The following is a 24056-nucleotide window of genomic DNA, read 5'->3' as shown; positions in this document are numbered from 1 at the left end:
TTCCAGTAGCAGACTGATTTTATTTCAAGATTTATGAACTCTTGAAAAAATACTGAATTAAAAGTTCAATTTATGTTCATTTTACTGGGGCTGACCTCTTTTGCAGTGAGTCTAAAATCAACAGGTATGGACAAATAAAGAAATTCCTTTGATTTTTTTCCTGTTTCTATTGATGTTTTGGCAACAGATGCAGAGGAGAGAAAGCAAAAATAGATTTCATAGTATATGTTTTTGCAATCAAATAAGCTATAAATTAACAAAGCAGATGTAGTGAATGGATGTTTTGTAATGGTATAATAAAATGGACTATTTCACAAGAACTTTATCAGTATATTTCAAAATAAGCAGGTCACTATACATGTATGTAGTAGACAACTATTATTTTTTAGCACATACTGGTTTGTCAGGTTTAAATAGGTGGCACACTATTTGAGAGTTAATATCTAAACCAGCATCCCAGTTTCCAAGGTCTAAATGGAGAATGGATCCACACATATAAACTGGACATGACAGAAAATCTAAATGTAACTTATATTTTAAAATTATACCTAGTAATTGAAACAAACTAATAATGAAATTAAAACTGAGTATCGAACAAAGATCACAACCTCTAGGGAACATGTTTCAACAGAGGGGTTGAACTAGATGATCTCCAGAAGTCTCTTCTAAACACCGTGATTCTATGGTTCTGTGATTTCATAGATCATATATTACTAAGAGTCAGTGATTCTAAAATTCCCCAAAAAATAAGTAACTTGCAAAGCATGATCTACAGACCCAAGTGAAAATTCAGATTCAAGAATGTAATAGACATGAAGGCCAATCTCAGGAGAGAGAGGGGAATTCAAATATCTTACTGTTGAAAACTGTTCTGTGAGATCCAAAGAGTAATTCTCTGCTTCTTTTGTCATCCCACAAAACATATACAATCTGTTTTTCAAAATGCAGTTCAGTAAAAAAGAATTTTCCCTTAAAGTTTTAAACTATGTCTCATGCATTGTGCCTCTGCAGGATCTGTTGTAATACCTGTTTTATAAATGTTTACTAGAAGACTGTGAAGTAGCTGAGGAACTGAAGATGTATTACAAACTACTTTTAAAATGTACAAACAATTTTCAAAATCTACAACTGTTACCTACTACAGTAGGCACTGAAATCTTTTTCCAAGAAATGACAGTTTACCTAAAGGCAAGCAGGAAGAAAAATCACAAGATAGGTTAACTCTATTTAGGGTCATAAAATTTGCTTGCAGATTTTCACAAATAATTGGGCATGAAAATAAAATTAAATACTAGTTTTCTAAATCTTTTGTTGTATGACTACATTCCAGTCACTCACTGTCCTTCAGATAACACTCTGTAAAATAAAACTGGTGAAAATATTGTAATGTTTGCCACTGTAAAATAAAACTGGTGAAAATGTTGTATTTATTGATGTAAAAACCACATCTTTTTCAGGTGTTTTCAGGTTTTTATCTCTATAAACACCATCAGTAGCTGTTTAAGTAGAAATTACCCTGTAACTACCTACCCAAAGATTTTGCTGACACAAAATTACAGATGATAATTTCTTAGGCATTCTATTCCTTGAATCTAAAATCACCAGTCATTAGGTATACCACATCTTTGCTAGTTAACATGACAGTCAGACTCAAAGAATCATTCATTTTCTGTGATCCATGTATGTTGTCACCTCTCTCTAGAAATTCACATTTACATCTTTGGATATCATTTTGTTACATACTGAAGTTGAACCTTTCCTATGGAAGTCACAGTCTGTTATCATTTTTTGGTTCAGGATTTGTACACTAATACTACCTAGTATTGTTTTTAATGTGCATAAGTGTTCTTAAAATTACTATCTAGAAGTTAAATTCAACACAACAACAAAATATTTAACATACTGTTATATTCGTTAAATTTCACATAGTGTTAGAAAAAATTCTCATGATTACAAACAAGTTTTTGTAAGAATTTAAATGCAAACTATTAATACTTATTAACTAAAAATAAAAGGAAATGGCCTATCTCTTCCCTGTAATCCTGCAATTAAGATGCACTTTAGTTATTAAAGCAAGAATCCCAGAGTAATCCTCTATGTATGTCATTCAAGCACTCCATATAAGAGTATCAGCTATGATGATTCTCTTCCTCATCATACTGACATTTCCATTTCCATTTTTTGAATGGTCACCATGAATTTTAAAGAGCTCAGGTCACTTCAAGGTCTCTCTTCCTGATGAGATTTCAAAAAAGGAGAAAGGCTGCATACTTAAAATTAGCACCCTAAACAAAGAATTGAAAAATATGGATCATATTTCATTTCTTTCCGCACTTCTTTTTAAAATTATGTAGCCTTTTTAAATGCCAAAATGTCATCTTAGTGGATAATGATTTTTTTCTTTATAATGAACACACACACACACACACACAAAAAAAAGTTATTTTCATCCTGAAAGATAATTTAAATACCGAATGTTGAAATACTGTTACAATTAAAAAATCCTCAGCAATATGTGTATGTTTATTTGTTTATTTAAACACTATTTAGAAAGAGTTTACTCAAATTGTTCGCTAGTCTTGTTACTACAATTCTGGAAATGCACTGCATGCAACATAAGTACTAACACAGAACCACTGAACCATAGAATTGCTCAGGTTGGAAAAGACCTCAAAGAACAGGGGCGCCCAAAGCTATATCAGGACCTCAGAGCGTGGTCCAGTGTGATGAAGCTGTGCTTATGCTGGGGAGTGGTGTCTCACTGGTGACAGTGACAGGACGAGGCCTCAAGTTTTACCAGGGGAGGTTTAGATTGGATATCAGGAAAAACTTTACAGAAAGGGTTGTTAAGTACTGGAATAGGTTGCCCAGGAAGGTGGTTGAGTCACCATCCCTGGAAGTGTTTAACAACTGTTTAGATGTGGTGCTCAGGGACATGATTTAGCAAAGGGTTGTTAGAGTTTAGGATGCACAGGATGCTATTTTCTTGAACCATATATTTTCTTGGGATAATTGAAAACGATTTCAGTAATTATCTCTGCATGAGTCCAAACCAATGTAAAGATCTGTCAAGAATCCTTTATATTATATGTGCACACAGTACATAGAAAGAATGGGTAAGAAAATCAGAATATGTAGGAGTTTTGATTCATCTCCAGTTCCATCTTGTAAATTTAGATCCTTCCACAATGGTCTTTAATTATGGCTCCAACTAATTCATAAGATGAATTATATACCTAATAGAACAAATATTTGAAGCATCATTAAAGGAACCAAAAAAAAAAAAAAAAAAAAAAAAAAAGAATCTCAATATCTACTAAAAATAGAAATGAAAACCTGATTTGTAATTTATTTGCTTTGAAGAATGGGACACAATTTATAAGTTTATTACAGTAAAATCAGTTTGTGCATGTGCTACTTACAGCCTTCATAAATATCTGTTGGTATGTGAACTGCTGCATGTTGGTAAGACGTTTGCCGTCGGAAAACAGGATCTTCTTCAAATACTGGTCTGATTCTCTGGCTGCCAGATTCAGTGTCATTCTTTTCAGGCTTTTTAAAATAAGAAATGTAGAGTACAAAATATTACAAAGTATGCCAAAACGATTCCTCCTTTTACATAAAAGACTCGCAGACTTTATAGCTAAAATTTTGCATTACTGTATAAAAACACTTATTTGCTCTAGGTCTAGACATACTTGTGTATAATTCAATATGAATTACAAGTTACCAACAGAACTCAGTGAAACTAAAAGCTTCAAAAGGAAGAGTCTAGCATCTTACATAGCCAATTGCATGATGGCAACTATGTTATCCTTTTATTACTTGTAATAATTTTTACTGAATTTTAAATATAAATATTGCTTATCCTGATGTTTTTAATAACACTGTAAATCATATACCTTAAAATATGATACCAGTAATACACAACTCATAAATAGGTTTCTGAGAAGCAGTGATGCACATGTAAGACAGAGAAAGGAAATGAAGCTTTTTCATAAGTTCTGACTGTCACAGTTTTTGCTTATTGGTTTATGTAATTAGTAAGTCTTGATGAAGACTACAGCTGTCTGTCTGTTCACTGCTACCCCCTGTCTCCCTGCCTCAGTTTTCTATCCTCTCTTAACTGCACCACTGCTTCTTGTTTCCTCTCAATCCACTCAGACATTTAATTAGGATTTAAAAAAATTTATAAAGCAGAGGTTTGTTTGTTTGTTTTTAGATACAAAACTGCATGAAGCATGAAAACCAAGAAGGGAGTGAAGATCAAAAGGGAGCTGCTAATGTCTTCGCTGGGCTCAGCTGCAGATGGAACAGGAGTCTCCATGGCATAAGCAGATTGCCACTTTAATTAATAATGAATCAACTAGGATACTAAATGATTACTTAGGCCAGCAATTAGAAGCAATTATATGGATATTTTTAATACTACAGAGTCATCAGTTTTTTAAAATGTATTATAGTTGAAAAACATTGCTGAAAAAGAAGCATTTGTCTGATGATTCAGGCAAATCATGCACTGAAGCTATTTTCTATATACTTCCAATATGTCTATTATCCCTTATCAGTATATAGACAGCTGAATTTTAATTCAACTGCAAATCATCCTGATTAAAGCTAAGTTTCCTTATCTGTTTCACCATAGGATCATGGAAAGATACACAAGTTCAAATGCCTGAAATAAGCAGCTTTATCATGTAGATTGTGAAGAAGTAGTGTCTTTTGGAAACATAAAGGGTACAACTTGGCCAAAAAGTGAAATCTACTGATTTCAGTAACACAGCAATTTACATATTAGCTCGTTGCCCCAGGATGCTTTCACAGTCCATGAAGACAAATAGGCACTTTTGGAGCAAAATTCATCTCATCTCATCTTAATTATATACCTGTTTTCCCATGAGATGAATCAAGAAAGAAGCCACTCTTCCCTTCCACTGACTCCAATAGCTGTAGGCCAGCTAATCTAGATGTAAATGCCTGCAACATAGCTGTCTAGAATGCAACTCTCTTACACTTTTAGAAAAATGAAGTTGGGCATGAATTCTACTTTTTTTTTTTTTTTTTTTTTTTTTTAATGTAGTATAGCTATCATATCTTATGCTAAGTTGTTAAGCTTGCTGTTTATCCCTTAATCCAACTCTGATGGATGAGACAGAAGGAAAGACACAATTCTTAATACTCAAGGTAAAGGACGATATTTTTAATTCTTGCAAATCTATAACTAGCTAAAGTCTAAGTCTGTAATAACATTAAATAATCTAAATTGATACAATGTGCTAATTACTTAGAATTACTCTCGTTGGAAAATCTAAGGCCAGATGACAGATACCGTTTATTTTCCTGTGCATTTTTCACTAAAAGTGCCACTAGACACATCTACTTTCCATTGGGAGATTTGGAGGTTGTCAGAGGACTTCTATCTACCATACTTCTTCATTTCAATTCTTCTTAGAAAGTCATGTTTAAGCTTTGGAATATGAATTAGAAAAATGGGAAATACTTGTATAATACAATCTAAAAAGTCTCAATCCAGTACGCCACTTGCTTAACTCTACCAGAGGTAACATCACTACAGCTTACTTTGAAGTAAACTGGAGCTGGTATCATTAATAGTTTATGTGTTCTGTAATTTGAAATGACACAGAATTTTGATGACTTCAGACAAAATATTTGAGTCCAATTTGACTCTTTTTTTTTCCTTTTTATTCCTTCAGTCTCTCTCCCCCTCTCTATTTATCCATCTATCTGTTTCCGAGAACTGGGATACTATGCAACATGAAGCAAATTCTGGAGTTCTTTTCACAAGTTATATTTGTTTCGTGCTGCTCAAGGTAATGAATGTGTCTAATCCTGCAAATACTATCTCAAAAATTGATCTTACGTATGAAAAGAATTCCCTTCCTGTCTGCAAATCATTTGATTAAAAAAATGAAAACACTTTCTGAAATGAGTACCAACAATTACAATCTCCTGTTGCTTTCACAGAACATTTCAGGAAGAAAAAAAAAAAAAAAGATAAGGAGTACAGTAAGATAGAAAGTGGGTAAACCATCTGATCTGTACTACAGGGTTCTGCATAGAGATTTTGACAGTCAAGAATACATTTTTAAATTAGAATTCCTAAAGCCTTTGAACATTATCAGTGCTCAGTGCCATTCTGAGTAACAGAATAAAACTGAGCCTTCAGTCTCTCCCATAACTTATGTTCTATGGAAGAAACTTTGAGTCTACTACCAACATTTGACTGAACTTCAATGAAACAGAAAGGTTTTACGTAATCCACCAGAGCATCTTAAATATTCAAATACAAAGTCTATTTTCCACACTTGTAATGGCACACAGAATCACAGAATTGAAGGTGTTGGAAAGGATCTCTAGAGATCATCAAGTCCAAACCTGCTGCTAACGCAGATACCCTACAATAGGTCTCACAGGTAGATGTCCTGACTGGTCCTGAATATCTCCACAGAAGGAGACTCCACAACCTCTCTGGGCAACATGTTCCAATGCTCTGTCACCCTTCCTGTAAAGAAGTTCTTCCTCATGATTATATATGAAACTTATATTAAAGTTCTACTTCACTGCTCCTTGTCGTTTTGCTATGCACCACCAAGAAGAGCCTAGCCTTATCCATTTGCCACACAACTCCAGTCAGATATTTACAAACATTAATCAGATCCCTCTCAGTCTTTTTTTCCCCAGGCTGAACAGACCAAGCTTACTCAGCTTTTCCCCATACAGGAGATGCTCCAGACCCTTTGTCATCTTTGTGGCCCTCCATTGGACCCTTTCTTGGAGATCCCTGTCTTTTTTGAACTGGGGATCAAAAGCTGGACACAACAGGCTAGCATCAGAAGCATACAGGCAAATTGGTACTGCCCTCAATACACCACTTCTTGACCTGCAGTCCTAATGCAAGACCTTACACATCCAATGGTTTGTAGTGGATTCTTTTACAGAAAGCTACTTAGTTTTCAGTTGGCAACTACATGAATTACAAGTAAGCTACATCTCTATTAGGTGAGTTAAAAAGAAAGAGAGAGAGAGAGAGAGAGAGAGAGAGAGAGAGAGAGAGAGAGAAGAAAAGGAAAGATGAAAAAGGAAACCCCACCGTTATTAATTATTTAAGTTTGGTATTTCTATGAAAAGTTTGACTGGATTGCTGCAGTGGTTGTTAAATTCTTAATAACCTCCTAAACTTTGCTTTCAGGAAAACAGCGAAACACCTATTTTCAAGGAATATAATCCAGTGTATGAATGTAATTAAAATTCAACTCCAATCAATTTGTCTCTCAAGTCAGGAACTGAAACACAATCAATATTGGCACAGAAAAATCCCACATGAGATGGTGGCTGAAGATTAATTTTCTATCTATTTAAACCTGGTCTTCACTTATTGAATTACATTGTTACCGACCACTGACAGTCAGCAAAATATCTTAATGATTTCCCTGCAGTGAATCTCCAGACTCATTTCTCTGTCCCTTGTGAGGAAGATAAAATCCATTTCTTCTTCAGTTCACTTTTATGCCAGTTTACGGCTTTTTTTTTTTTTCTTTTTTTTTTTTTTCCAATTAATATTTTTTTCATGTGTCTGCACTATCAGAATAAAGGGAAATTGATGTCACTGGTAAGATCTGAGTAAAGTGGATTCTTCTGTAGGTGTTTTTTTGATCTTGCCTAAATCACTTATGGCATGATCTAAAATAAACTAGAGGTTACTTGCCGTTTAGAGGGATATTTATACTATAATTTTATAAACCAAAACATACTTGAAATAATGCAACTGCTCTCTCAAGGGCTTTGTGAACTTAAACAAAGTTATGTTCATATAGTAACTGGAAGCTTTATGCCAAGAAGTACCATTGAAAAGCAAACTATCATTAAATGAGAATGAAACAAATCAGCTTGTAAAACTCAGACACAGTTTAACTCCCATTTCACTCCAATTAAACGTACCCTGATGTCTTTTCACAGCACTGAGTTATTTTTTATCATCATCATAGCAATAGGAAGATGACTGGACTTTATATCTATACTCTTTTAATTTCTTTTAGTTGAAAAGCCTTGGTTCACTATGAACTGAACAGATCAGGAACAGAAACCTGAAGATAGAACAGGTATTGGGATGAAGGACTGAAAATCTCCAGTCACATAAATATTTTATCAATTAACAGATATAACCTTAAAGAGACCTATGCAATCACATTTTCTCTTCTAAAACTGACATAATATTTTAGTGAGTTGGAATTATGTGTTGAAACATTGATTTCTTATTTGATAATCAAAACATAATTGAAAATTTTGTTTTTTTTTCTCATTGTTACAGATTACAGCTGACCTTCACCTCAAAGCTAAATAGAGACTACGGTAGTGACATCAACATGTAAAAATCCACATATTCCAATCTCCAATATTTTCCTTATCTACAAAGGCAGGCAAAATGAAGTACACATTCTAAATAGCTAAGCACATAAAAATCAATCATCAGGAACCTCTTCCAATTCTCACCAGGTTTTAAGGATGAAGGAGAGCTGCCTTACAATAACACCAGCATCATTCATTAGTCCCATGGATGTGTGCACGTCTGGCTTCTGTAAGTGCTTCCTAAAATTTTATTCTTCTATTATGGGAATATCTTCTTACTCACATCTCTGCTACCAGGCTCAGGAACCCAGCAGAGTGATGCAAAGAATGCACTGAAAATCCCTCCCTTTCTTGCTAAATCATTAGTCACCACCTTCTTAGAAGTTTCTTTAGCCTTCCTTTTGATATCAGTGTTAAAGAAGCACATCTCCATATCCTTCTTGAGTAGCACACCTTCATCATGAGTTCAGAGGTCACTATGTATGCTCCCACATGAACTTTTCAAGTTCCCTGGTTCTTTTCTATACAGGGTGATGGCTTGGGAAAAAAGAGGAGTTTAAGACCAGGATGGTCACTATGAGTGTTTTTCCTGCCAGCCCCTAAGGTATTGGAAGCAAGTGTCTACTTCAGCAATGACTTTTACAGTTCCTTAACTGGATAAGATGATGTCATTAGACACCATGACGAATATGTGGTCATGTTAGAATTAAAGCACATCTTAATTTAACTGATTTAAATATTACAAGCCAATGAGAAAAGATCTATCGAATTACATAAAAAAAAAAATCTTTTAAAATTCATGGCCTCCTTCAAATAACTGTATTTAGATCCTACTGGAGTACTTACAGTAATAATAAAAGTAGAAGGAAACAAACATGTATAAATTGCTTATAAAGGTCCTGTAGGATATTTAGCCACCATCTGCAATTCCAAGACCAATATGCACTCTGGATAATTTAGATTTTTCATACAACACCCAAATTACAAGGTACTTTATTGAAATTTATTGAAATAAATTACACTGCTGATCTTTTACTATCTCCACATCTGATTAAAGATAACATCCCTCAAGAATAAGATATGTTAAATCATCTTAATGCTTCATCAGGAATTAGTATAATACCCACTGAATGTGAACATTTAATTAATTGGATGTTTTCATCTGATGCAGTTGTCTTTGCCATGCTTTGCTAAGTCACTGACTGATCCTGTTTCATAGCACATTCTTATCTTTCTGTAGTACTGGTTAGAGTCTAGACTTTGTAAATCTTGCAGCGTACTAATTGGTTGCTTTTTCTTCTTAATTTGGCAGTCCTCTGTGTCAATAACAACATTAACAACAGTAAAGCCCTGCTCTGGGAAAGAGATTGGACTACATGACCCCCAGAAGTCCTCATCATCTCATTTTTTTCTGTGATTCTGCAAGTTAATACTAATGAAGCCGAAAACACTATAAAAACATCACTCACTAATACATGCTTATATAAAATAAGAACAGGTTTTTACTAATTAAATGACAGCTGTATTTAGGCAGATAATAAACATTAAATAAAACACGAAGCCACACACTCACCTCTGAGTTACATATGGACAATAAAGTTTTTCCTGCAGGCTACAGACAGTATAATAATTTAACTGCCATAGCACTGGTTCTAAACAGTGTAAACATGTCAGCTTTAAAATATTTCAAGAAATCATGAGAAAAGTACAGGAAAATAAATTTTTAATAGGTCAGCTGAAGGCAAGTTCAAAAGTTTTAAAGTCTGGACAACTGTAATTTGTGGAATTCATGTAAAATCACCTGCAATATACAAGACAAAGATGATCTGCAAGATTAGCTGTAAGGCACCTTTTTACAAACAAGCTTTAAAACTCTAAAAGACTAGCAGTCACAAGACAAAAGATAACTGAAGAAATCTAAGCACAGGCAGCACCTGCCAAATGGGTTTTTCTGAAGCTAAACCCCAGATTCAGCCCAATCAAAGTGACATGACCCTTCCTATTCAGCCCATTTCAAAGTCATATGTCAAAACACTCACACAGCACTGTTACATAGAATTGGCCAATAAAGAACTCACTAGAAATAGGTATTTCTAATTTTCTAAAAAATCAGATGTTGAAGCTGCTTTTATTTATCAACAAATGATCACTCCACATTCACTGCAATTGTTATAACTCATGCATCTGATATTAGTAGGAAATATCCTCAAGGAAGCAATTTTCCGTTAAATTGATGAATCACTCACTTTAGGGCTGAATTTTGATATTTGATGTGACATAAATTTGGCCTCCATAAGGAGAACTCAAGATCTGCTCTTTTGTGCAAATCTGCCTTTGAGGTAGGATTCTCCATATTAAGAACATACTCATCTTTTTAGGACATTGACAACTACAGTTATCACTCTTGCCCTTATTATTTCATAACTGTTTCACAGGTAGGAGGTAGCTTTGAGGCAGTCATTTCATTATCATGTATTTTTATTTGCAGCCTTGAAAATATACTCATTTGGGAGAAGAGTAGATTTGTGCAAATTGGAATAAAAGAACATAAACCTGACACAGTTTTTTTTTTAACCAGAATACTTACCAAAAAAAAAAAAAAAAAAAGCAAGAACACTTGCTCCCTTTGGCAACAGAGCATTATAATTTCAATAAGGAGCTTAGAGAAATACCTTTTCCTATGAGTTGGACTCAAGTTTTCTTGGAATAACTTGAAATAGAAAGACCTCAGGTCTCACAATGACACTTGGTAAAAGACACACATTCCTAAAATAAAAATAAAAATAAAATACCTTCAAGGAGAACACACCTGGTGAGCAACCATTGTTTCTGCTCACTGAGAAAGGGGAGGTTTGATGAGTGAGCACAGCCCACGCTTCCCATAGGGTGCTACACCTGTGCGTGTGGGAGGTAGGACAATTGGTGAGAACTTTGGTAAGCCTTTGTCCCTCCTTACTCAGGAGACCAGCTTTCCTTGGCAGTCTCTGAGACCACAGGCCGAAACATGGTCTCCACCAGACAGTGGGCTTATTCTAAGAAGACCATGGAATCCCAGACGGAGGGCCTGCCCAGAAATGTCGCTGTTCAGGTCTCTGGCTGCAGGGAGTGCCTGAGCCTTCTGCCTGGGGAGAGTGGCAGGGACTCCACCTGTGTGAGATACGAGCAGGTGAATGAGCTGCTCAGCCTGGTGGTGGAGCTCAAGGATGAGGTACAGAGACTTAAGACCATCAGGGAGTGTGAGTGGGAGATTGACTGGTGGAGTGACTCACTCTCTTACCAGAGGGAAGAGTTCCAGGAAAATATCCCCAGAAAGGTGGTGGACCCCCTGCCCTGTCACAGTCGGATAGACCTGACTGATGAGGAGGGTTGGAAGAGAGTCCCGACTCAGTGTCACGGGAGCCCCCCCTGCCTGCCTTGCCCACTTCCCCAGCTCCCTCCAAGCAACAGGTTCCAGTTGCTGGAAACTGAAGGGGAGGTGAGTGGAGAGGCGATGGAGGATCTGCCTAGGAGGGATCCTAGGGTGAGGCGGTCACCCCCATGCCTTGAGACTGCCTCCGACAGGAAAGAAAGAGGGGTGGTCTTGGTGGGTGACTCCCTTCTCAGAGGAACAGAGGGCCCCATTTGCAGACCTGACTTGGGCAGTCGGGAAGTGTGCTGCCTTTCTGGGGCTCGGATCAGGGACATAACCAGGAAACTGGTTAGGTCATCTGATTACTTTCCATTACTTGTAGTTCAGGTGGACAGTGATGAAATTGCTCAGACAAGCCTACAAACTATGAAAAAAGATTTCAGGGGTTTAGGGCATTTAGTTCAAGGAGCAGGAGCTCAAGTGATCTTCTGCTCTATATCTTCAGGGGCAGTAAGGGACACTGAGCAGGATCGGAAAGCACGAGCAATGAATAATTGGCTTGGAGGCTGGTGTCGAGCCAGAGTTCTTTGATCATGGGGCAGTTTATTCAGCCCCTGGCCTGTTGTCTGTCCATGGAACTCACCTATCTCAAAGGGGCCACGAATCCTAGTGCAGGAGCTAGCGGGGCTTATTGAAAGAGCTTTAAACTAGCTATGAAGGAGGAAGGGGACAAACCAGGCCTCACAAGAGATGAGCGTAGGGGAACGATGCTTAAGCTGGGGGTGAGGCACATGACTCGACTGAAGTGCATCTATACCAATGCACGCAGCATGAGCAACAAGCAGGAAGAGTTGGAAGTGATTGTGAATCAGGCTAATTATGACCTTGTTGCTATTACCAAAACATGCTGGGACTACTCCCATGACTGGAGTGCTGTGATAGATGGCTATAAGCTCTTCAGAAGGGATAGACGAGGAACAAAGGATGGTGGTGTGGTCCTTTATATGAAAGACTGTTTTGATGTTGAAGATCTTGGGGTTGGGAATGACAGTTGAGTGACTATGGGTAAGGATCGGGGGAAGGCCTGTAGGGGCGACATCTTGGTGGGGGTCTGCTATAGACTGCCTAGTCAGGATGAAGAGTTGGACGAGGCATTCTATGAACAGTTCGTGGAAGTCACTGATCGTCAGCACTTGTTCTCATGAGAGACTTCAACTTCCCTGATATATGTTGGAAATATAATACAGTATAGAGGAAGCAGTCCAGGAGGTTTCTAAACTGCCTGGAAGATAGCTTCCTTATGCAACTGGTAGGAGAGCCTACCAGGGGTGGTGCCCCGCTAGACCTGGTCTTCACTAACAGGGAAGGACTGTGGGAGAAGTAAAGGTTGGGGATTGTCTTGAGCAGAGTGACCATGGAATTGTAGAATTCTCTATTATTGGAGATGTCAAAAGAGTGACCAGCAAAACTACTTTCTTGAACTTCCAGAGGGCGGACTTTAATCTGTTCAGGGCACTTGTAGCATGAGTCCCTTGGGAGTCACTTCTTAAGGGTAAAGGGGTCCAGGAAGCCTGGACGCTCCTAAAGATGGAAGCCTTAAGGCTCAAGAAGAGGCTGGCCCTGAGTGTTGTAAGGTGAGCTGTAGGGGAAGATGACCGGTGTGAATGAGTCAGGAACTACTGTTGAGACTCCAGAAGAAAAAGAGAGTCTATGTCCTCTGGAAGAAGGGACAGGCTACTTGAGGAGATTACAAGGAAGTAGCTAAGGTATGCAGAGAGGAAGTTAGGAAGGCAAAAGCCCAACTTGAACTCAGATTGGCCACTGCAGTAAAAGAGAATAAAAAATCCTTTTATAAATATATCAATGGTAAAAGAAGAACCAAGGAGAGAACTTTCATTCTATACTTGATGCAGCAGGAAATGTGACCACTGAGGATAAGGAGAAGGCTGAGGTCCTCAACGCCTTCTTTACATCTGCCTTTAGTAGCCAGACCAGTTATCCTCCGGGCATTTTACACCCTGATCTGAAATCTGGGATGCTACTCAGAATATACTCCCAGCGATTCAGGTGGAGACAGTTAGAGAGCTCCTCCTCCATCTGGACTGTCACAAGTCCATGGACCGGATGGCCTACACCCTCGGGTGCTGAGGGAGCTGGCGGGGGTGATTGCCAAGCTGCTCTCGGCCATCTATGAGTGCTCGTGGTTAACTGTAGAGGTCCCATAGGATTGGAGACTTGACAATGTGATTCCCGTCTTCAAGAAGGGCCGTAAGGATGATCTAGGGAACTATAGGCCTGTTAGCCTGAGCTTGGTACCGGGGAAAGTAATGGAGCAAATCATCTTGGCACACGCATGGCACATGCATGGCATCCAGGGGAGCATGGGTTCATGAAAGGCAGGTCGTGCTTGACCAACCTCATCTCCTTCTATGACTGGGTGACCAGACTGGCAGATGAGGGAAAGGCTGTGTTGAGGTAGTCTACCTAGACTTCAGCAAAGCCTTTGATACGGTCTCTCACAGGATTGTTCTGAGGAAACTGGCTGCCTGTGGTCTGGACAGGTATACCCTTCTTTGGGTAAGGAATTGGCTAGAAGGCTGTGCCCAACAGGTAGTGGTTAATGGAGTTAAGTCCAGCTGGTGACCCATTACAAGTGGTGTCCGCCAGGGGTCAGCACTGGGCCCTATATTGTTCAATATCTTTATTGATGTCCTAGGTGAAGGGACTGAGTGTACCCTCAGTAAGTTTGCAGATGACACCAAGTTGGGAGGCGGTGTTGATCTGCCTGAGGGTAGGAAGGTCCTTCAGAGGGATCTAGATAAGATGGATCACTGGGCTCAGATGAATGGGATGAGATTCAACAAGGCCAAGTGTCGGGTCCTGCACTTTGGCCACAACAACCCCATGCAGTGCTATAGGCTTGGGGACGAGTGGCTGGATGATTGTGAAGAGGAAAGGGACCTGATGGTGTTGGTTGATGCTCGGCTGAACATGAGCCAACAGTGTGCCCAGGTGGCCAAGAGGGCCAACAGCATCCTGGCCTGCATTAGAAATAGTGTGGCCAGCAGGAGCAGGGAGGTAATCATCCCCCTCTTACTCAGTACTGGTGAGGCTGCACCTTGAGTATTGTGTTCAGTTTTGGGCCTCTCACTACAAAAAAGACATTGAGGCCCTGGAATGTGTCCAGAGAAGGGCAATGAAATTGGTGAGGGGTCTGGAGCACAAATCCTATGAGGAGTGGCTGAGGGAGCTGGGATTGTTTAGTCTGGAGAAGAGCAGGCTCAGGGGAGACCTCATTGCACTCTACAACTTCCTGAAGAGAAGTTGTGGTGAAGAGGGTTTTGGCCTCTTCTCCCAGGCAACAAACAGGACCTGAGGAAATTGCCACAAGTTGTACCGGAGGAGGTTTAGGTTAGACATGAGGAAAAACTTTTTCTTTCAGAGAGTGGTCAGGCACTGGAATTGCCTGCCAAGGGAGGATGTGGAGTTGCCATCCCTGGCAGTGTTTAAGAGGTGTCTGGAAAAGGAGCTGCGAGATATGGTTTAGTTTGTGGTAGCAATGGTAATGAGAAGACGGTTGGACTAGATGATCTTACAGGTCGTTTCCAACCTTATGACTCTATGAGTCTATGATTCTAAAAAAGTTTTGGTACTGCTGCTGTCAGCCACGCAGTCACTGTCAGCTCAAATGTTCCTTTTCCAAAGTATGGCATCTAAATCGCACTGTTAAAATGGTAATAACAGATTTCAGATATGAAAGAGGTAAGTACACAGCAAAAATAATGGTATATATACTTTTCTAAAAGACCTAGAAGTCATGTCAACTTGAAATTGCACCACAAAATATGCATTATACCTAGTCTAAATAAGTCCAAATTTAAATTTACTCCTGGTCACTAATACCATAAAACTATAAAGCACCAAATATCAAAACCAGAGCATGTGCAGATTTGGTTTTAACTAAACCTGGCTGTCTCACTGTGTGACTCATTTTTACTGTTAATCATAACTTTGAAATCTACTTTGCAATACTAAATACCGTAAATTAGTAGAGAAGAAACATGCTTGTATAAGTCTCTAAACAAAGACTCAACAGTTATCCAATGGCACTGACAGTATGCCTATAAATGATCAGTGTCTCTGCTAATGAAGAAGAAAATCTAGAAAAAACACCAGTTAGGTAATCATTCTCTTATTTGCTTACTTCTGCCCGATATTTACACTGACCATAACTACAACTGGGGAGAAAAAAAAAAAAAAAAAAAAAAAGTTTGGAGTAAAAATGGCTCTATTTTGTAAATTTAAGAAGAGCATTTTCTGGAGCTAGTGGTGTGATTGGTCCCAAAATCTCTCTGTTTTAAAATGAGGACATACATCATATATAAAGAAAATGGGTTACAGGTTGCCCATGGTTAACAAGAAGATTAAAGTACTCTAAAAAAATACCTAGAAAGAATTTTTTTTTTTATCTTTACCATTATTATCAATTTACAAAGATCAGCATTTATGCTGCAATTTTATTCTCAAGGGGAGCTAGTATTTCAGATAGCCTACAGCTTCCTCACAAGGCAGAGTGGAGGGATATGCGCTGATCTCTCTCTGGTGACAGCAACGGGACCTGTGGGAATGACATAGAACTGCGTTGGGGTACTTCAGGTTGGGTGTCAGGAAAAGGTTCTCCACCAAGCTGGCACTGAGCTGGCTGGAGTTCAGAAAGTGTCTGCACAACACACTCAGACATATGGTCTGATTTTTGGGTGGTCCTTTGTGGAGCCAGGAGTTGTACTTGATGAGTTCAACTTATGAGTCCCTTCCAACCCAAGATATTCTATGATTCTATGATACTGTTCCAAAATAACAAGGAATCACTAATTTATAAATGCAGTCTAAACCATGTGACAAATTCAGAATAGTGTTCTTACAAAATTTCTCCCTGAATGTTCATAGAGTAATAATAGTAAAAAAAGATTTTCATATTTTAAACAGCCATAGGTATTCTCAGGATTGATCCAGAACCCACACATTGGCTCTAATCACAGGGTCAATACACATTTTCTGCAGATACTTACTCCCAAAAGGAATTGTAATTCTAGAGCTTTTATGTTAATTACTTAACATAAAACCAAAAAGTGCTACTACCACTTACTAATACATGAACAATAACATCACATGGAGTACTGCTGTTAATCATGACAGCAATCAGATTGTATAAAAAAAAAAAAAATCACTAATAAATCAGTGATGTTAAGTGGGGACACAACTCTTGCCAGGAGACAAAATTGCCAGCTCCCAATTAAAGTCCAATGAGTAAGACCTTTGTACTGTAAACTTCCAGTGAGGCATGGCTGTTTTAATGTTAAAGAATTATTTGTTTATTTGTATTGCTTAGACATTTCAGTTAAATTGTGACAAAAATACAGTCTGCTTTTCCTTAGGCTGTTATATCTCTTACAGGAAGGAATACATAAAAATATAAGAACAAAATGCACTAAGGTGGAAAAGGAACAAGATGCAAAGGGAAGATCAGAGAAATGATAGGGCAGGAATCAAGGAAGAATGAAATTAAGCAACTGAGCAATTAAATACATAGTGAATAGGTGGATTACCTGAACCAATGAAAACAGAAACAAATTGATTTGGCAAGGTTCTATAAAGAAGACACAAAATCACTAGACATGAAATGAAGACCATTACAAAAAAATGAGAAAAGGAGTTCACAGTGAAGCAAAGATAACTGCAAAAAGGGTGGAGAACAAACAACAAGAAGAGGAAATGAATAAAACAGGCAAAGCAATATTAAAACCTTTGGGAAAGGGCATACTAATGTGGGTCCAATAAACACCCTGCATCATGCGTACAGAGTGATTTGACAGAAGTAGTTGACACTTGCAAATGAAAGTACATTACACAGACCACAGTATATCAAATGGAAAGGGTTCTAAGGAATAGGACAGTGAATGAAACCCTGAGAGACCTGTATTAAATTACAAGTTTTGCCATTATCTTCCTGTGTGATATGAAAAATGAGAATGTAATACCTCCTACCTTGTTGTGAAGATAAAACCATTAATTATCATGAAGTGCTCACATATTACAGCACTGTGGGGGAAATGAGCAAGTAGAATCTAATTACTGCTGTAGTATAAAGAGTGTGAAAGTTATATTACTGACTGATGGACTAAGAGGTTACAAATTAATTGTTTTATCTGAGAGACCAAGGCCAAAGAATACACTTATTTTTCCTTAAAGTCCAAGTGAACACTGACATTAGATTCTAAAAGACTCATCTAAACTACAGATAGAAAGTGAAAGAGAAGGATTTTCTGAGTGTGGTACAAGAACAGGAAGAAGGAAAATAAAATTCAGTGAAGAATATTAATATACACTAGAAAATAATACACTGACTTAAAATAGAGAATTATTCCTCTTGCAAAGCTAAATTTTAAAGGATTAGTGGAGCTAAGACAGGAAAGTCAGGATCTGTGAGATGAATTTCTTCTAATTTTTAAACATCTAAAAGTTATGATTTAAAAGATCTAAAGAGAGAAACACATACCTGAAAGTCATTCAGCTGATCTGTGTCAAACACTTAGCTTAGAATAAACCAAACAGCTATACACAGTGACTAGGTTAATCTTAGATAACTAATTTTAATGAATAAATTACTGATACTAATTATTCCTACTTTTACTTTTAGAAAAAGCTGTCAGGTAGTATGACTAAATAAAGGTCTATAGCATAAAAGAACAGAAAGTATACATTTCTTATGAGACAAAAAATGGACGGCAGAAGCAGTTTTACTAGTCAGTGCTTCAGAAAAGAGTCATTTAAAATCTCTGCCTATGAAAAAGGTGCTAAGTTGTCTCATCTGTTTCATATATACTCATTGCCAAGGTTTCCATAACTAAAATATCTGATCTGTTTTAAGACAATCTACACATAAGGTAATTGTCGTGTAGGATGACTAGTAAGGCTTGTGAGTGCCTTCAGAGCCCCAACACACTGCTGCTTATTCTCCCCATCAAAAGTTCAGCCCAGAACTATTAGAGACCCCGCTATGAAGGTACCATTAGGTATACGAGACCTATCTTCTTTCTTCCCTCTTATTTGGCTAATAGAAGTGCACTACTCTAAAGGGCAATCTAGAGCAAAGACATTAGTTTATGTGATGTACACCAGTTTCGATGTTGTCTACAAAGTTGTCTTCCTAAAATGAAATTAATCTTTATGAACATCTTCCTTGCCCATAAATGCCCAACAATCTGTCAATTTTCACCTATATTAGTGGGTCATTTTATTTTCTTCTTGTCATCAGAGCTTATCAAGAATTACTGCTTTTATTAGAGCTTAAGTTTAATAATTTTTATATAATAATTTCAGTTATGAAATGTTCAGCTTTATTAAACAACAAGAAAAAGAACTTACAGTATGTTTTACTAGGATGAACAAATACAGGCCATAGCAGAAAGGCTGAACCAACCGTAAGAGATTGTTCTTTCACGCCATTGCCTCAAAGCTTGCTGGGGACACAGATGAACAAGTCCAAGCAAGTCCTGGCCAAAGGTTGAGAAATCTTTTGTCTGAGGGACACAGATGGACAAGGCCAGCGGCAATGAGAGAGAGATAAGCCACAGATTAATGGCCAGGAAGTAGTCTTTTGTGTGGGCTTATCTCGAGGGAGATGGCCACTTCAGGGGGTTGCTGCACATGACTCTTACCCAAGTGCCCAGGAATGCCTTACTGGCAGAATAAGAAGGATAAAAAGGGGACCTACCACCATGAGATTGGGTTTTCTGGTAACAGATTCTTCATGAAGAGGAGAGGTTTCTGAAATGAGAAACTTCACAACCTGCCTCTCTCCCTCCTAGACTTGCTCTGCACTCAACCTGCATGCTGAAGAAGAACAAAGGCGTCTGCCATCAGAATACCTGCATGCTGACGAACTCTCCTGGGCCTGCTACCTGAGTCCTGCTGCTTCTTCCTGGACTTACCCTGTGGCTTCTTCCTGCTACCTCCTCGTTGCCCAAGGCCAGCCATGCTGCTGCTGCTCTCCCCCTGCACTTTTCCCTCAGACTGTCAGAACAGTGTGCAACGGGTCCGCTGCTGGATCCTGATGGTGACTATCCCCGCTTTATGCAATTTTTATTTCCTATCTTTTCTATTGCCCTCCTTCCCTTCCCCATCACCCTAATTCATAATAGATGCCGTCCTTCCCTTCCCTGTCTCCCTGATTAGGATTTATAACAAACTGGTCGGACCAACATTTGAACTGTTTTTTCTTAATCTCACGCCTGGTATACACATATCAGAAAACCTCCTCTCCCTCCTATGAATTGGAGTGAGACACCAAGTAGGAGCAGTGACTAAGATATTCAATTAGAACTCATGGGGAAATTGTCTTCAATTCAACCAGAAAAAGATCGGATCAGATTGCCAAAAGGGCGTAAATGCTACAGTGTTACTTGTTTATTAACATGTTGGCCCTGACTAACTGGAGCTATTTTTACTTCAACAGTAATCATTATTACAACCTTCATTCCAAGAATTTAAAAGGTTTAAAAAAACAAAAACAAACAAAAAAAAACCCTCACACAGACATAAAAATAGGAGGTCTGGTGGAATAAAATTCTTTTGCTCCAGAAGGAAAAAATTATCTGAAATAAAGTCAAAGAAATAAGTAAACTCTGGAGCAAAATTTGCTTTTCTGCTTTGCCTAACCAATCTGAATTCACCTCAAGACCTTTCCTAATACCATTTGCATCATAACAGATGCAGCAGGCCTTTTTATTTTAGACCCTAATTTGCCATTGCTTACTACACGGTACGTTTACCGTCAAAAGCTAAATGAAATCTAGTTTTGTAAGTAATCTGTACCTGACATTCTAGTGAATCTAATCAGAAGAAACCAATCTTTCAAACTAAGGTTAGTTTTAAGGCATACACAGTTCAGAACTTGAGACAATTGATTTGTTTGTGGCATCTGAAATCCAGTACTCATAATTCTATATAAGCATATAAGCTTGGCATGATATATGCACCTTCTTTAATTGTCTTACAACAGAAGCATCAACTGCAATAGTGATGCCATCAATCTCTAAAGAATACTTGATTAAAAAGTGCAAATGATGCATGCTGGCACTTCCGGTTAATACATTTACAAAATCTTTTCCATGGCTTTATAAATTAAATCTATAATGAAGACAAGAGGTTGTATTATATCAAGTGAAGGTGAAGATAACTTGCCTTCTCCCAAGACATTAAGATTTTTAATATTTAAATACAAATAAGAAACTTCAAATCACTCACTGTAAGAGTTTCAGTAGAACTAGGCATTGAAATCCCATACATTTTCTCTAAAATTTGAGACCAGATTTTCAAGTTCTCACTACCTTATTACACACATATATGAGTGATCACAAAATGCATGAAAACACTTACTCAATAACATTTTTTATCTGCTTCTGTCTCATGTAGAAGAATTCTTAGAGAGAATACAGAACAAAATAGTGCTCCTTCTGAGTAAAGTATTTACATTTCTCATTTTGATTCTCAAATCCTATAATCACATTTTTATTACATATCAAAAAGTGAATGCTACTGCTGTCAGGATCTTTTTCTTCCTACACATTCCCCAATCTGCAACTCAAAACAGTGCATGAAAAACCACGTCTTGAAAATAAGAAAAAAAAATACTATCCAGCTCTTAAGAAAACCTGTAAAGAAATTTTTAAGTTCCTGGTTTTCTTACTTCTGCAAAATATTTAAATGTTTATTTAGCATTCAAATAATCTTTTCATTCCCTTAATTCTCTGAGGTTATAGCCAATAAAGAAAGAAAAAATTACTTACATCATTCTGATCATCTTTTGCATTGTAATAGATTATATCATTATTCTGTAAAAGAAGAAAAGAAGGAAATTTGTTAAAGGAGGGCATAAATTTCACTAGCAGCAACCAGTACTAAAATACAGAGGTAAACCTGCAATTATTTATGCATTCTCTTTGAAATATGACAGAGAAACATGTTGCATGTAACATTTCCCATTTCCATATTCAACTTAGTTCATTTGGTTATTTATCTCTGGGAAATTACGTGTAAGACGTGCTAACAGCTAGAAAAGTACGCACTGTGTGGGATGAAATCCAGAGGTCATAAAAGACCTCTGTAAACTCCTTAGTCTAGGCATATGAAGATTTTTACATGCAAGTAGGTGATTTACTCACAAGGAAATCCAGCAGATAAAAGAATGCACAAAAATTACTGAGCATATTAAGTATTTGTTGCACACACTTATTGGTTTAACTCCCAGAGTAAAAACAAAAATTGGGAAAGAATGTCACAGAATCACAGAATCACAGAATTGTAGGGGTTGGAAGGGACCTCTAGAGATCATCGAGACCAAACACAGTACCATATAATTCATACAAAGCAATGAAGGAGAATATTACTGATTACCAAATTATTACCAAATCAGTCAGCAAATCAATTGTGTATAATATCTATAGTGGTTTGAAACTTCTGGAATTTTCTATGGAATATATTTTTGTTTTCTCTTGAAATGTTTCTGAACCATTTAATAACCCCACAGAGTTACGTTCACTGTAATACATTTCCAATAAATTTAAGTGCTCTACTGTACCTTATAGTTTTTCTTACACTTTTTAGAATGAAAGTAATAGTTATGTGCAACTTTTACGAACACATTTACATGTACATATTTTTTTCAAGCCCTAGTAATTATGAATAAAAAAAATGTAGCTAACCTTCGTCAAGTCCAGTAGCTTGTTTAATATAGGCAACTGAAAATAGCCTTATTTTTTTTATAGTAAGCAATACTTTTGGACCATATGAATCTAAATAAAAAGTTCACCCCAAAGTTCTCTTTTCTTTTATGAATATAAATAGGAAAGAATGGTTTCAGTAATCATTTTTCAAGTGAGCAAGACAAAGAAAATTATTACTTGCTTTAAAAAAGCACCTTGACGTGCTACCAGTTAATGCAGTTCACCTTTATAAATGATCTCTTTCCTTCATAAATAATGATATCATTCATTCTCATTTGTGACCTTTTGGAGATGCGAACATGAAGTATGTCATAGATGAGCTAAATGTCAATATGAAGCAAATGTTGTTGACATAGCCTCATCCTCTTTCCCTCAAAATGCACTTTTCCAACTTTCCATCAAAACACTGTTCTATTCTCAGCTCACTATGTTTCACATTCGTGGCTAGGACCTAAGACAGAGCTCATAGTGTGATGCAGATAAAGGATGAAACTGCTTTGATCATTTGGCATGACACGTAGCCATCATTATTAAATACCAGCATTAATTGTTTATTCATTTGTTACTTGATTGTTAATAACAGAATCACAGAGTCATAGACAATTCCACATTGAAAAGGACCCACAAAGATCATTGAGTCTTATGTCTGGCTCCACAGAGGACCACTCAAAATTCAAACTCTATTCTGAAAACATTGTCAAAATGCTTCTTCAACTCCAGCAGGCTTGGGGCCATGTCTACTGCCCTGGGGAGCCTTCCTCAGGGCCTCTCTTAGTAAAGAACTTTTTCCTAGTATCCAACCTGAACATCTCCTGATCATGAAATACTTGTGGAAGCCTTCAAGTAGCAAGAGGTAGAAGATTCAATTTTGTTTGAATACTTTTTACTTTATATGTGGTTGTGTACAGAAACAAATATTCTGTAAATAAATTGATCTGTTTAAAAAACTGTGTGATTTACTGGCAGGCAGCATTTAAAACCACTCAAGACCCAGTCCTGAGTGATAGTAGTAGGGAATGTTAGCACAAGTGTTTTGAACATGTTCTATTAAACAAAAATTTGTTTCAGTATTTCAGTTCAGAAGACAAGAAAAAAGGAATATTCTCCCGCCTGCCTCCTTATGCCATTACAGCAGTTCTTCTGCAACTCTTTCCCTAAGATTTTCTTCAGGAGAAACTTGACCAGGAAAAAATAATACAGAGATATTTATCTAGATAACATTAGTGATTTCATTTTAAAAAGGAATGCTTTCCAGTAAATACAAATCTATTCAATCTTCACAAAATTATGGAATGGCCTGGGTTGAAAAGAACTATAATGATCATCTAGTTTCAACCCCTCTGCTATGTGCAGGGTTGCCAATCACTAGACCTGGCTGCCCAGAGCCACATCCAGCCTGGTCTTCTTCTTACCAACTTTAAAACAAGATATCAATTTAGTTCTCCAGTCCATTGCTATTTCTTGTGTTTACCCAATACAGTGTCATTAAATGACTTAATGTACAGATTTTTAACATGGTACTCTATGAATACATATAAACATAATTATGTTTTTAG

General features: G+C 37.4%; 1 protein-coding gene across 5 annotated transcripts in view; it reads right to left on the bottom strand.

The window, feature by feature from the left end:
- Window positions 1-24056, bottom strand: part of CACNA2D1 (calcium voltage-gated channel auxiliary subunit alpha2delta 1) — a 353910-nt gene that overhangs the window by 127044 nt on the left and 202810 nt on the right. For all 5 annotated transcript variants that reach the window (XM_085216402.1, XM_085216374.1, XM_085216379.1 and 2 more), the window contains exons 5-6: window positions 21565-21609; window positions 3423-3552 (exon numbers count right to left, since the gene is read on the bottom strand). In XM_085216402.1, coding sequence (XP_085072528.1) covers window positions 3423-3552; window positions 21565-21609 — 175 coding nt within the window. The remainder of the gene's footprint in view (window positions 1-3422; window positions 3553-21564; window positions 21610-24056) is intronic.

Source organism: Meleagris gallopavo, chromosome 1 (assembly GCF_905368555.1).
Source record: "Meleagris gallopavo chromosome 1, MGAL_WU_HG_1.1, whole genome shotgun sequence".
NCBI lineage: Eukaryota > Metazoa > Chordata > Aves > Galliformes > Phasianidae > Meleagris > Meleagris gallopavo.
This window is presented reverse-complemented; position numbering and strand designations above follow the sequence as displayed.